General features: G+C 42.9%; 1 protein-coding gene across 1 annotated transcript in view; it reads left to right on the forward strand.

Moving 5' to 3' along the window:
- The window catches only part of LOC115132116 (pleckstrin homology domain-containing family N member 1), a 28,144-nt gene extending 15,363 nt beyond the window's left edge, over positions 1-12,781 (forward strand). Inside the window, 10 exon segments of the mRNA XM_029664378.2 lie at positions 1,721-1,801; positions 2,484-2,559; positions 3,378-3,523; positions 3,625-3,963; positions 7,671-7,907; positions 9,263-9,311; positions 9,314-9,432; positions 10,017-10,247; positions 10,845-10,905; positions 11,809-12,781. Of these exon segments, the coding sequence (XP_029520238.2) occupies positions 1,721-1,801; positions 2,484-2,559; positions 3,378-3,523; positions 3,625-3,963; positions 7,671-7,907; positions 9,263-9,311; positions 9,314-9,432; positions 10,017-10,247; positions 10,845-10,905; positions 11,809-11,996 (1,527 nt within the window). The 3' untranslated portion in view covers positions 11,997-12,781.
- The last annotated feature ends 281 nt before the right edge of the window (positions 12,782-13,062 follow it).

Here is a 13,062-nt window from a genome sequence, read left to right on the forward strand (position 1 = left end):
AGGGAGTGTATGGGCAGAACATACTACAGTTACCACAACACTTACTCCCTAGGTCTCATACACTCCTACAAGACGTGACGTTACTCTGCTAACCGAGCGAGAAAGTAACCAAGGAAATACATGATCCTGACTAGGCTTAATCCTATAAAACAGCAACGCTCATGTAGCCGGCGGGTGAATTGGCCAATTAACGTTTGATGGGAACTGGCGGTAGCCTGATGGAATTATTTCGAAGAGAGATTGAAGGGCTTGTAAACTGGGTGTGTGAGAGGCAGTTGCTTAGCTCACGCAGCAACTTGACTCACCTCACAGCTGGAATGTCAGCTGTCTGCCAGACACGCCCTCGGCAGGGCGGAGAAACACGCTCACGGGCATGCAAGTGCGTGCGCACACACACACACACACACACACACACACACACACACACACACACACACACACACACACGGTCAGGGAGATAACAGCCTACTTAGCTACTACACTGAAAAAATATATAAACGCAACATGTAAAGTGTTGGTGCCATGTTTCATTATCTGAAATAAAATATCCCAGAAATGTTCCATACTGTACGCACAAAAAGCTTATTTCTCTCAAATGTTCTGCACACATTTGTTTATATCCCTCTTAGTGAGCATTTCTCCTTTGTCAAGCTCAAATCAAATCAAATTTGATTTGTCACATGGTTCGAATACAACAGGTTTAGACCTTACTATGAAATGCTTACTTACAGGCCCTTAACCAAGAACACAGTTTTAAGAAAAATAAGAGTTAAGAAAAATATTTACACAATAAACGAAAGTAAAAAATTAAAGAGAAACAATAAGATAACAATGCCGAGGCTATATACAGGGGGTACCTGTACCGAGTCAATGTGCAGGGATAGAGGTTAGTCGAGGTAATTGAGGTAATATGTACATGTAGGTAGAGGTAAAGTGACTATGCAAAGATAATAGATAATAAACAGTGAGTAGCAGCAGCGTAAAAAAACCAGAGAGAACAGTCTATGACTAGGATGGCTGGAGTCTTTGGCAATTTTTAAGGTCCTGGATGTCATCAAGCTTGGCCCCAGTGATGTACTGGGTCATATGCACTACCCTCCGTAGAGCCTTGCGGTCGGAGGCCGAGCAGTTGCCCTATCAGGCGGTGATACAACCAGTCAGGATGCTCTCGATAGTGCAGCTGTAGAACACCTGACAGGTGTGGCATATCAAGAAGCTGAAGATTATCAAGTTGATTAAACAGCATGATTATTACACATTACACAGAGGAGTATTTCTGTCTGTAATAAAGCCCTTTTGTGGGGAAAAACTCATTCTGATTGGCTGGGCCTGGCTCCCCAGTGGCTGGGCCTGGCTTCCAAGGCCCACCCATGGCTGCACCCCTGCCCATTCATATGAAATCCATAGATTAGGGCCGAATGAATTTATTTCAATTGACTGATTTCCTTATGAACTGTAAGTCAGTAAAATATTTGAAATTGTTGCATGTTGCGTTTATATTTTTTGTTGAGTAGATTTCAATGTAAGGGCCTTCTATATTTGACACAGAAAGCCCAGTAGAACTATGTAACTATGTAACTGATTGCATCTGATGTGAAAACACATGGCACTTCAATTAGTCAATCTTACACTGAGCGCAAGATACATTGACAGGATATAGACATTTGAATGAATTAGCTAATGCAGTGAGAGTTGATTGTTTCTATTGTGTCCAATACAGGAGCAGAGTGACAGACTACTGGTGATGTACCCAGCCACTCTGATCATCCTATCAGAAGAGAGCCACGGACTTTTCTACAAGGTACCTTTCATTCGTCCCATTGAACCATACAGATGTAGGATCTTAATTTGAGCCATTTTTCTACAGCAGGAAAATAATCTTGCCGCAACAGGAAATGTGAATTATTATGTGGATTATAATTAATGGCCATTTTTTGTAGGGTTTGATATATTTTCTGTTAGGGCAAATCAAGTCTGACGTTTTAAATGGAAATGACAAACTAGAAGCCTTTTAAAACCTCAAATACACTACAAGTTTCCACTTCCTGCTGTGCAGAAATATTCTCAGCAACAAAAGAGTGATGCAATTAAGATAATACATCTGTAGATGTAGACTCTTAGCTAGCCTGGTCCCAGATCTGTTTGTGCTATCAAGTCAAATCCTTGTCATGCCAAAAAGTGGCAAGGAATTGGCATGACAGCACAAACAGACTGGCATTCAGGCTAACTCTTATGTACATTATGTACTATACATAATGTACTCACCCCAAGAGCTCATATACAGTAAGTGACTCATATCCTTGATTATGCTCGAGGGCCTTATTTGTCATGTTCCCTCTGTTCTGTCTTTGAATCAGAAGTGTGTGAAATGGTATGTATAACGGTGTGTGTGTGTGTGTGTGTGTGTGTGTGTGTGTGTGTGTGTGTGTGTGTGTGTGTGTGTGTGTGTGTGTGTGTGTGTGTGTGTGTGTGTATGATTGCAGGGGAAACTTCCACTTAACATGGTCACTGTGACCACACCCTGCCAGGACGTCAAGCCCAACACCTTCATGATTGAAGGTAAATTGACCACGATGTCACACTTATTGTGCAAGCCACCCCTCAAATACAACATATGTATATGACACAGGTCTGTTGTGACGTATAGATTTGAATGAAGGCGGGTGTTTTGTCGACATTTCCAAATGTCAGAAAACAAGAAACGTTTTTATGCCAAAATATTGATATAAATCACCATCATATCGAAGTAAACTTGGAGTCACATGATGACATGCTGACATGTGGTCCTCCTACTACGAAAGGCATGCAGTTTATTAGGCTACAAATGAAATAAATTACGATGAATTTATCAGGGTGGTGAAAGTGCAAGGTGGTGATGAGCTTGATGCTCCTTTCCAATAAATATTAAGGGTCTTATTCTGGTGGCGTGATGATCAACGTCTTCTGTTTGACAAATGCAAATAATCTCGCTCTTTGGTCCATAATAATCTCATCATGTAGGCTATATGTGCGCTCTAGCCAATGTGGCTCTAGCTAACAGCGCGACATATCAATACCAGAGTGGGCACACTTGCTATATCTCAAAAATGTTTGTGAGAAAACCATCAGTAGAGTTGAAAATGCGATGGGAACCCAATTCATTTGTATCTTTTATTCGGTACGTGGGAATTTAACCACAAAAGGTATTTTTATGTGCACTACGTCATCACGCACAGCCTTTTGTCGGCAACAAGTCAATTTGATGGAAACATCTCCGGCTGGAAAATGTGCATGAAAATCTGTCCCCAATTGAATGCAAATCTAGCTGATGTCACTGAACATTGCCTCATGCACATTCAATGAGTGACCTTACCTATTGTTTTGCCCTGCTGTCACAGGCAAGATGATAAACCCTATTGTGGTGTCCTGTTTGGATAAGAGGGAGTTCTATGACTGGATCCAGCACTTCAAAGCCTTCGATGTCCCTGTGGTCAGCCCCCCACCCCCCGTTTATGACATCATCTACACCCCCACAGCGAAAGAGGTGAGACATTAGATTAGGACAACAAGGCCCTTCTGAGTTTTAACTGTGTCCATTCCCTTGTTGTCAGTTCTTAACATGTAGTGTTGTATTTTTCACACTAGGCTCCAGAGGTTGATAGGTGGAGTTGGAACAGCCGGAGCCAGAGCCGGAGTGAGTCTCTGAGGCTGGGGCAGTCTACTGGGAGTGAGTCTCTGAGGCTGGGGCAGTCTGCTGGGAGTGAGTCTCTGAGGCTGAGGCAGTCTGCTGGGAGTGAGTCTCTGAGGTTGGGGCAGTCCGTTGGGAGTGATTCTCTGAGGTTGGGGCAGTCCGCTGGGAGTGATTCTCTGAGGCTGGGGAAGTCCCACAGTGGACGGGGGTCTGGTTCCGGGTCCCAGCACCTCCAGTTCCCCCCTAGACACGCGGACAACCCTCTGTCCCCAGGCTACACAGAACCCCTATGTGTAAGTTTGCACTTGAATACTTTCTACCAGGCCTGGATCAAATATATGTCAGCCACATTCAAATGACAAAATAAGCTAAATGTCAAAGTGTTTGAAATGTTTTTGAGCCAGTTCTGCTTTCTACAAAGAAATTAGGGTTAAATGGAATGTGTGCTACTTCCATGTGAACTAGGCCACTCAAAGCTAATTTATTTACCTTTACACTACGATGTGGGGCGTTGTAAGGCTCTGCCTTGTGGTGGTAATTTTTATGTAGCCGGTATATATAGTATCTGATATCCATGTCATTAAAGCGCTTGTTTGTTTTGGTGGAGTTGAGCTCAGCATTTTTCAAATGTGAATTATTAACAAAGGTTTAGACTGTGCCTCTTCTGGTACAACCCAAGCCAATGCTGAAGTTCTTAAACCTCTCGAAAACGAGATCATTTATTGTGTTTTCCTCGTCTGAAATAACACCATTAAGATAACTTTGACCATGAGAAATGAGGGGCACTGACACGCTGCCTCAGCAATCAATAAGTTAACTGATAACGGAGAGTGTTTCAGATTCAGCAGAAGTTGCGTACGCTATCAAGACCTTGAGTTGACTTCCTGAAGAGAGAATGACCCTACAGACTGGTCACTCATCCAATTAGCTTATACTGGGGAAGGTGCTGTGCCCACAAGACATGTTGTTCTTGGTGTGTGTGTGTGTAGAGTTTAGTTTAGACACATTTATTTGAGTGTCACTCCACAATGATACATCACTTCGATTTTTTTTACCACATTGTGGACAGACCCCCCCAAAAAGTATTTGATCCCCTGCTGATTTTGTACGTTTGCCCACTGACAAAGAAATTATCAGTCTATAATTTTAATGGTAGGATTATTTGAACAGTGAGAGACAGAATAACAACAACAAAAATCCAGAAAAAAATGTCAAAAAAAATGTTAAAAATTGATTTTTATTTTAATGAGCGAAATAAGTATTTGACCCCTTCTCAATCAGAAAGATTTCTGGCTCCCAGGTGTCTTTTATACAGGTAACACTCTTAAAGGGAGTGCTCCTAATCTCAGTTTGTTACCTGTATAAAAGACACCTGTCCACAGAAGCAATAAATCAATCAGATTCCAAACTCTCCACCATGGCCAAGACCAAAGAGCTCTCCAAGGATGTCAGGGACAAGGTTGTAGACCTACACAAGGCTGGAATGGGCTACAAGACCATCGTCAAGCAGCTTGGTGAGAAGGTGACAATAGTTGGTGCGATTTTTCCCAAATGGAAGAAACACAAAAGAACTGTCAATCTCCCTCAGCCTGGGGCTCCATGCAAGATCTCACCTCGTGGAGTTGCAATGATCATGAGAACGGTGAGGAATCTGCCCAGAACTACACGGGAGGATCTTCTCAATGATCTGAAGGCAGCTGGGACCATAGTCACCAAGAAAACAATTGGTAACACACTACGCTATGAAGGACTGAAATCCCGCAGCGCCCGCAAGGTTCCCCTGCTCAAGAAAGCACATATACATGCCCGTCTGAAGTTTGCCAATGTACATCTGAATGATTCAGAGGACAACTGGGTGAAAGTGTTGTGGTCAGATGAGACCAAAATGGAGCTCTTTGGCATCAACTCAACTCGCCGTGTTTGGAGGAGGAGGAGGAATGCTGCCTATGACCCCAAGAACACCATTCCCACCGTCAAACATGGAGGTGGAAACATTATGCTTTGGGGGTGTTTTTCTGCTAAGGGGACAGGACAACTTCACCGCATCAAAGGAACGATGAACGGGGCCATGTACCGTCAAATCTTGGGTGAGAACATCCTTCCCTCAGCCAGGGCATTGAAAATGGGTTGTGGATGGGCATTCCAGCAGGACAATGACCCAAAACAAACGGCCAAGGCAACAAAGGAGTGGCTCAAGAAGAAGCACATTAAGGTCCTGGAGTGGCCTAGCCAGTCTCCAGACCTTAATCCCATAGAAAATCAGTGGAGGGAGCTGAATCCCTCCTGAGATGTGTGCAAACCTGGTGGCCAACTACAAGAAACGTCTGACCTCTGTGATCGCCAACAAAGGTTTTGCCACCAAGTACTAAGTCATGTTTTACAGAGGGGTCAAATACTTATTTCCCTCATTAAAATGCATATCAATTTATAACATTTTTGACATGCGTTTTTCAGATTTTTTTGTTGTTGTTATTCTGTCTCTCACTGTTCAAATAAACCTACCATAAAAATTATAGATTGATCATTTCTTTGTCAGCCGGCAAACATACAAAATCAGCAGGGGATCAAATACTTTTTTCACTCACTGTATAACACACAGTAAATCAAGGCATGAGCTTTAGTTTCAATGTAACCATCATTACAAAAACTACATGTTTATCTACAACCTGTTCTCAGAGAATGTCTTATTATTCTGTATGTGAATCTGATACACTCCATTTAGTATGATATGTTACGTTTCGTATGTTATGTATTAATTTGTGGATGTCCATCACCCATTTCGTATGATATGTTACGAATTAGAATTCATATAATATTTTACGAATTTCAGAAAACATACAATATGTTATGAATTTGCTAAATGTATGATATGTTACGAATTCTAGCTAGGTAGCAAGGTGGCTAACTTTAGCTAGCTGGCTAACATTAGCTAGCTGGCTAACATTAGCTAGGCAAGGGATTAGGGTTAGGTTTAGGGAAAGAGTTAGCTAAAATGGTTGTGGTTAGAGGAAGAGTTAGCTAACATGCTAAGTAGTTGCAAAGTAGATAAAATGTAGTAAGTACTTGAAATGTTGCTAATTAGTTAAAATGCTAAAGTTGTCCGTGATGAGATTCGAAACCTTTGGGTTGCTAGACATTCACGTTATACTCCCACCCATCCACCCTGACCAACGACCCTACTTTAGTTTTGCCTTAAGTAACCATCTGTCCTATGTAACCATGCCCAACTTAACATATCATACCATTTTGGGTTTCCAGGAGTTACATTTACTATGTCAGGTCAAGTTTATTAGTCGAGGCTGTTATCTAGGGGAGTGTTTTTGTATCTACCAGTCTCAATAGAATGAGGGGCCACTCCACATCTACATTTTGCAAAAGAGCTTCGACTTTTGCTTGGTTAAAACTTTCCGTATATAGGGTTCAGTCCCAAAAGTGCGTTTAAAAAGGCAGTAGTTGCGCTGTTTGTTACTTTCAGGTTTAGTTATCAGTTGGTAACACTTTAGTTCATTGCTCTCTAAAAGTGCTGATTCAAAAGCATTACGATCATTTCTAGAATACACTTCATCTGTATCAGTGAGCTTAGTCATATGGATGGACTGTGTGTGTGTGTGTGTGTGTGTGTGGCCTACTCCAAGCTACTGAACTGCACCTCCGCAGTACCAATTAAGATGATTGAAACCTTCAACTTTCCTTGCTTAGATTTTGGCAACAGATAACATAAGCTAAACTTAGTCAAATAAAGCAGGAATCCAACCTAAGTTTTCAGAGCGGGTAGGAACAAAAGCATCAGGTTTGCCAGATTCCAAGTTTCTTTGAATAGCACACTTTGGGCCGGTTTTCCAGATCTCTATTAAGCCTACACCTTGACTCAAAAGTTTGCTCAATGGAAAAGTATTGAGGATTGAGTAGTAGTATCAGTGTTCATTCGCATCACCCTAGCTTGTTGCAATGTCACCGAGCATACTTGACCTTTGCCCCCTGTCTCTGTGTGTCCTTACAGTACATCTCCAGTCGGCCCTGTTCTACTGAGACAGCTCGGCTGGGCAGCCGCAGTAACAGCGTTTCGTCCCACGCCGCCAGGTCCGAGCGTGACCCCCGACCTTTGTCACAGCACTGCTCCTACCTCCCCCATGAGGGGCCGGTGGTGCTGTCCCCGGTTTACAACATCCCCTACTCAGGCCTGCACCGTGACCGCGCCAGCACCCCGCAATGCCTGGAGAAAGCCACCCTCGTCAAGGTACTAACTTCAGCCTGGCGGCTAACTTGATTTTGGAATATTCCCTCTGGGACTTATCTTTGCATTTGGCATTTTAGTCATTCAGCAGACACGCTTATCCAGAGCAATTTACAAAAGCAATTAGGATTAAGTGCCTTGCTTAAGAGCACATGGACGGATTTTTCACCTAGTCGGTACATCATGGGTACTAGAACTAAAATGGACTAGTACCACAAAGCAACAGGTCTGTGAGTTAAAGAAGTCAATGGTAGTACCTCTTCAGCTTAATTCAGACAATGTGGCTTCATGTAGATATTTCATCATAAGTGCTGGACATGAAACAACTTACAGTAACCTTCCGCCGTCAGGGGGTTCCAATTAAAGAGACTAAAGACAGATTAGTGTAGCAGGCTAGTGGCATACACTCCCCATACACACACATACAGATGTGATCCTAGTAGACTACACCCCCACTACCTCCGTAACCTTCCGCCGTCAGGGGGTTCCAATTAAAGAGACTAAAGGCAGATTAGTGTAGCAGGCTAGTGGCATACACTCCCCATACACACACATACAGATGTGATCCTAGTAGACTACACCCCCACTACCTCCGTAACCTTCCGCCGTCAGGGGGTTCCAATTAAAGAGACTAAAGACAGATTAGTGTAGCAGGCTAGTGGCATACACTCCCCATACACACACATACAGATGTGATCCTAGTAGACTACATCCCCACTAACTCCGTAACCTTCCGCCGTCAGGGGGTTCCAATTAAAGAGACTAAAGACAGATTAGTGTAGCAGGCTAGTGGCATACACTCCCCATACACACACATACAGATGTGACGCTAGTAGACTACACCCCCACTACCTCCGTAACCTTCCGCCGTCAGGGGGTTCCAATTAAAGAGACTAAAGGCAGATTAGTGTAGCAGGCTAGTGGCATACACTCCCCATACCACACACATACAGATGTGACGCTAGTAGACTACACCCCCACTACCTCCGTAACCTTCCGCCGTCAGGGGGTTCCAATTAAAGAGACTAAAGACAGATTAGTGTAGCAAGATAGTGGCATACACTCCCCACACCACACACATACAGATGTGATCCTAGTAGACTACACCCCCACTACCTCACCCCTTTTCCTTTCGCCCCTCTGTAGAGCATGTGTGAGATTAGACCCATCTCTCCGCTTGGTAACTCTACCCCAAATCCCAGCGCTAACTGCGGCTTAAATGATTAGCTTCTGCTAGCCGAGGAGCGTGAGAGAGCGAGAAAAGACAATGGCCATTCACCCACTGTGCCGCAAGGAACAGATGACTGACTGAGGCTCGGAAGAATAATGATAACCCCTGGAAATCCCTGTGTGATTAGTCCAACAGCTGGAGCACCCCTCAGACGTCCCTGAAGTACGCATCGCTCTCCACCCCCAGCGCCACTCAGACATGTGTGCCCCCCGGCAGCCCCTGTCGCCCCTGTATGATGAGCCCTGCACCCCTGACACCTACGCCCAGGAGGAGAGCTGGCCCAGGCAGCAGCCAACGGTAAGCCGACCACGATACTGGATCCATGTGTCTCAGTTTACACCACAACCGTACTCCCCGCCAACTCTCACACACATACTGTACACACACATATCACATATGCACACACGAACTGTACAACAAAAGTACACACATACACACAATCAGGTTGTGTGTACCTGATTGTGTACATGTGCATATAGACGCAGGCACATGCATGCACGCATACAGGAAGCGTTTGACCAGGGGGTGACTGACGCAGGCAATGGACAGAGGCTAAGGGCTGCATGTTGCTGATGACTAATTGATTAGCTCTGATGCATAATGAAGTGGACTGCTGAGAGATTAAATTCCTTGTCACTAGCAACGTCCTGTCCATATACATGACCTGTATTTTAGAGAAATATGATTTGATGGATTGAATTGAAGTTTTCTGTCTAGGTTTGTCTAGATTTTGGACACCATATTGACACATGGGGGTGCTTAAGGTTCTCGCCAGTGGGTTTATGTGCAAGACTGTCATTGGACAGGCACTTCAATTCCAATTACCATGACTACAAATTTGACCTGCTGGCTTTTTAACGCTTGCACCCTCTGATTCTCAGCAACAAAGTTGGCGAGGACCACCACAGAAGCAGCCGGACCCTCATCTCCTACCCTCCTCCTTCCAGCTGTGCACCCCTCCCCTGGGCAAGTGTTGCAGGAGGAGCCTGGTGCTCTGCCAAGGCCAGGGCCAGGGGCTGGAGATGGAGGGCCCTCAGGGGCCAGCAGACCAGAGAACTGAAGCTGTCCCCAGACTAAGGCTGCTGCCTGCACCCAAAGCAGTGCAAAAGGAGGTGGGAAACTGACACTCAATGGCTCATATTCACAAAGCATGAATGGTGATCCTTTATCAGAACTCAATGCTTTATTGTTACGGGTCAATATGTCTTACAGATGTAGGATCTTAATTTGATCACTCTTTTGTCGATGAGAATTTTTCTGCACAGCAGGAAATGCAAACTTGTAGTGTATTCAAGGTTTAAAAATGCTTTGGAAGTTTGTCATTTCCACTTTAAAAATGTCAGACTTGATTTGCCCTAACGAAAAATATATCAATATATCAAAAACATGTCCAGTAATTAAACCAATATAATAATTAACATGTTTTCCCGCTGTAGCAAACTGGCTCAAATTAAGCGCTTGAGCCGACATCTGCAACCTTTACCTTGAATGCAGTCTCCGCAGACGCAGGAGCATTGCCTTTAAAAGGCGCATTGTTGACAGTGCTGTAAGACTTGAATCCTGGCCACTGTTAATGCATTATGGCTCAATCACATTTCTTTCGAATACTTTTGAATAATCTCCATTTGTACTCGATAATAATCGTCTCTAAAGTACTATTTGTTGTTCTTGTACATGTGAAACAATTTTCTATCCTCATCTTTTGACAGAGGCTCTTCCCATCGATGGCTGCTATGAACACCCCCCAGATGCCGTATGGTTACTCACCAGGTAAGAATGTCAAGCATGCTCTTGTAAACTAACACGCTGCACATCACAATGCAACAACATTGGTTACCTTTAGACCTGCTGCGTTCTTAGCATTTCTGTCATGCACACCATTTCAAACCCGTCTAATACATTGTCACGTCGTCATTCACCCACTACAATCCCACTAAAAGCAAAGCCTGCCTTAGTTGGTAATCTACTTCAAAAACCTCAACGACACAGAGGTCTGTTCATAGGGGGACTGGAGAAAAAGGGCACATGTGCACATGCAGTATTGTATAATATACCATATAAAACATTGGAATATTGGTCTGGGTGTGTCACTGTCAACATGCAGTTTGACAAAAAAAAGTGCAGGAAATGCGCAGATGTGCCAATGAAATGGAGCTTAGGCCAGCTTTAAATACCATGTGTTCAGGTGTCTCATGGGGGAAAAGCCCAGTGTAACAGAACACTGTTCCAGACAGGGTTACTGCTAGCCATGACTGACAGCTCACAACTAGGCTAGGACCGCTCGCTCTAGCTCATATCTATGTCTCCTTTTATCTCATATAAAAACAGGATGGGATTTAAAGAGGTTATCTCGGTATCTCCAAATATAAACCCACTGAAAAATTGGCTATAACTCAGGGCATTATCAGGTGATCACCTCAAGTTGTATGTCTTTGCACAATTCCGAGGACAAAACAGAGAACAAACCGTGGGTGCTGTTAGGTATGCAACAGGACGGGTTTTACACTACAGTAACACTGTGTGTAGCTGTTCACACACACCATGAGAGAGTGACAGTATACATTGGACCTGATCCAAAACTAGTTGCCCAAATCTGGGCCAGGTCTTGTATTCTTCTTCTTCTGCTCTTTGAAAACTAAAAGCCTGGGAATCGCGTCTCTCTCGCCCCCACAGATCACAACTCATACCTTGAACCATCCGAGCCAGATGACCAGGAAATGGACTATGACAACATTTGGGAGTATGACTGCAATACCGAGAGAATTCAACCCATGTCTGGAATTTCGCCACACCGGACGGGATTAGACATTGGGGCCAGAGGCCTTGGTGCCATGGCAAACAACCAGCTGAGGTGGTTATAAAAACAATGGTCCGGCACTCGTCTGGACGTGCGCAAACAACAGATCCCTATCAGAGAGCTATTCAGTGACCCAAGCTCACTACTGCATATTATGGTTGTGTGATATAGTGTGCTCTGTTTCAAGGTAGCCCACTATTTAGGGAATAGGGTGTGAATAATGTATTTGTTAGATAGTCAAAAGAATGCTTTAAGTGGCCATGAGATAAGAGGAACGTCTTAGTATTAATGCTGCACTACTGTGTACTGTATGTAAATGCAGATCAACATGATTCAGCAAAAACACTTTCCCACACAACAGCATAAAAAGGTAGGAAACAGAGCCTACCTCTGTTAACGTAGCATTGATGAAAGTGAAAAATGTACATAGTTTCTATCCCTGAGTGCTTGAACATGTTTTTTTTTTTACCACTATCATTACACTGCATTTGGCTTCATTTGAATTTGGAGAGTTTTTTTGTATTATTTATGGGCATTTTCTCCAACGCCGTCCTGTTTAAATGGTTTTATATTGTGTAAACGTTTTGATTCATATGTTATATCATTATTATATTTTTTGCATCATAGACAAGCTGTAAGCTGTAAAAAGCATTCCAGCAAGCTTAATAATAGCAACACATCAGTATAATTTATTTAATGTTCTGAAATAACAAGGCAAACATTGATGGCTTGAATGGACTTTCTCCATTGTGTTACTGCTGCAAAATGTTGCTTGTCTTTGTGGCTTGTTTCTCATTTCTCATTCTCTTTTAGGTGTTTATTTAAGTTCTTAATATAAACTAGTGTTGATATTATTTGCATTATTATACTGAGATTATTTTGATGGATGTTTAGTAGTAATTATGACCTTAAACATACTAAGACATTATATAAATAGGTAAAACTTTTACACATTTCCTGCATAAGCATGAATAAACAATTTATAAATATATATACATATATATAAATATAAATAGTGTAAGCATTACATGTAACTAGCATTTAACATTTATTATAATTTATAAAACATTTCTAACATTTCTAAACATGAATATGCATTTATAATAGTTGGAGGTCATTATGAAGTGTTA

The sequence above is a fragment of the Oncorhynchus nerka genome, linkage group LG7, assembly GCF_034236695.1.
Source record: "Oncorhynchus nerka isolate Pitt River linkage group LG7, Oner_Uvic_2.0, whole genome shotgun sequence".
Taxonomy (NCBI): domain Eukaryota; kingdom Metazoa; phylum Chordata; class Actinopteri; order Salmoniformes; family Salmonidae; genus Oncorhynchus; species Oncorhynchus nerka.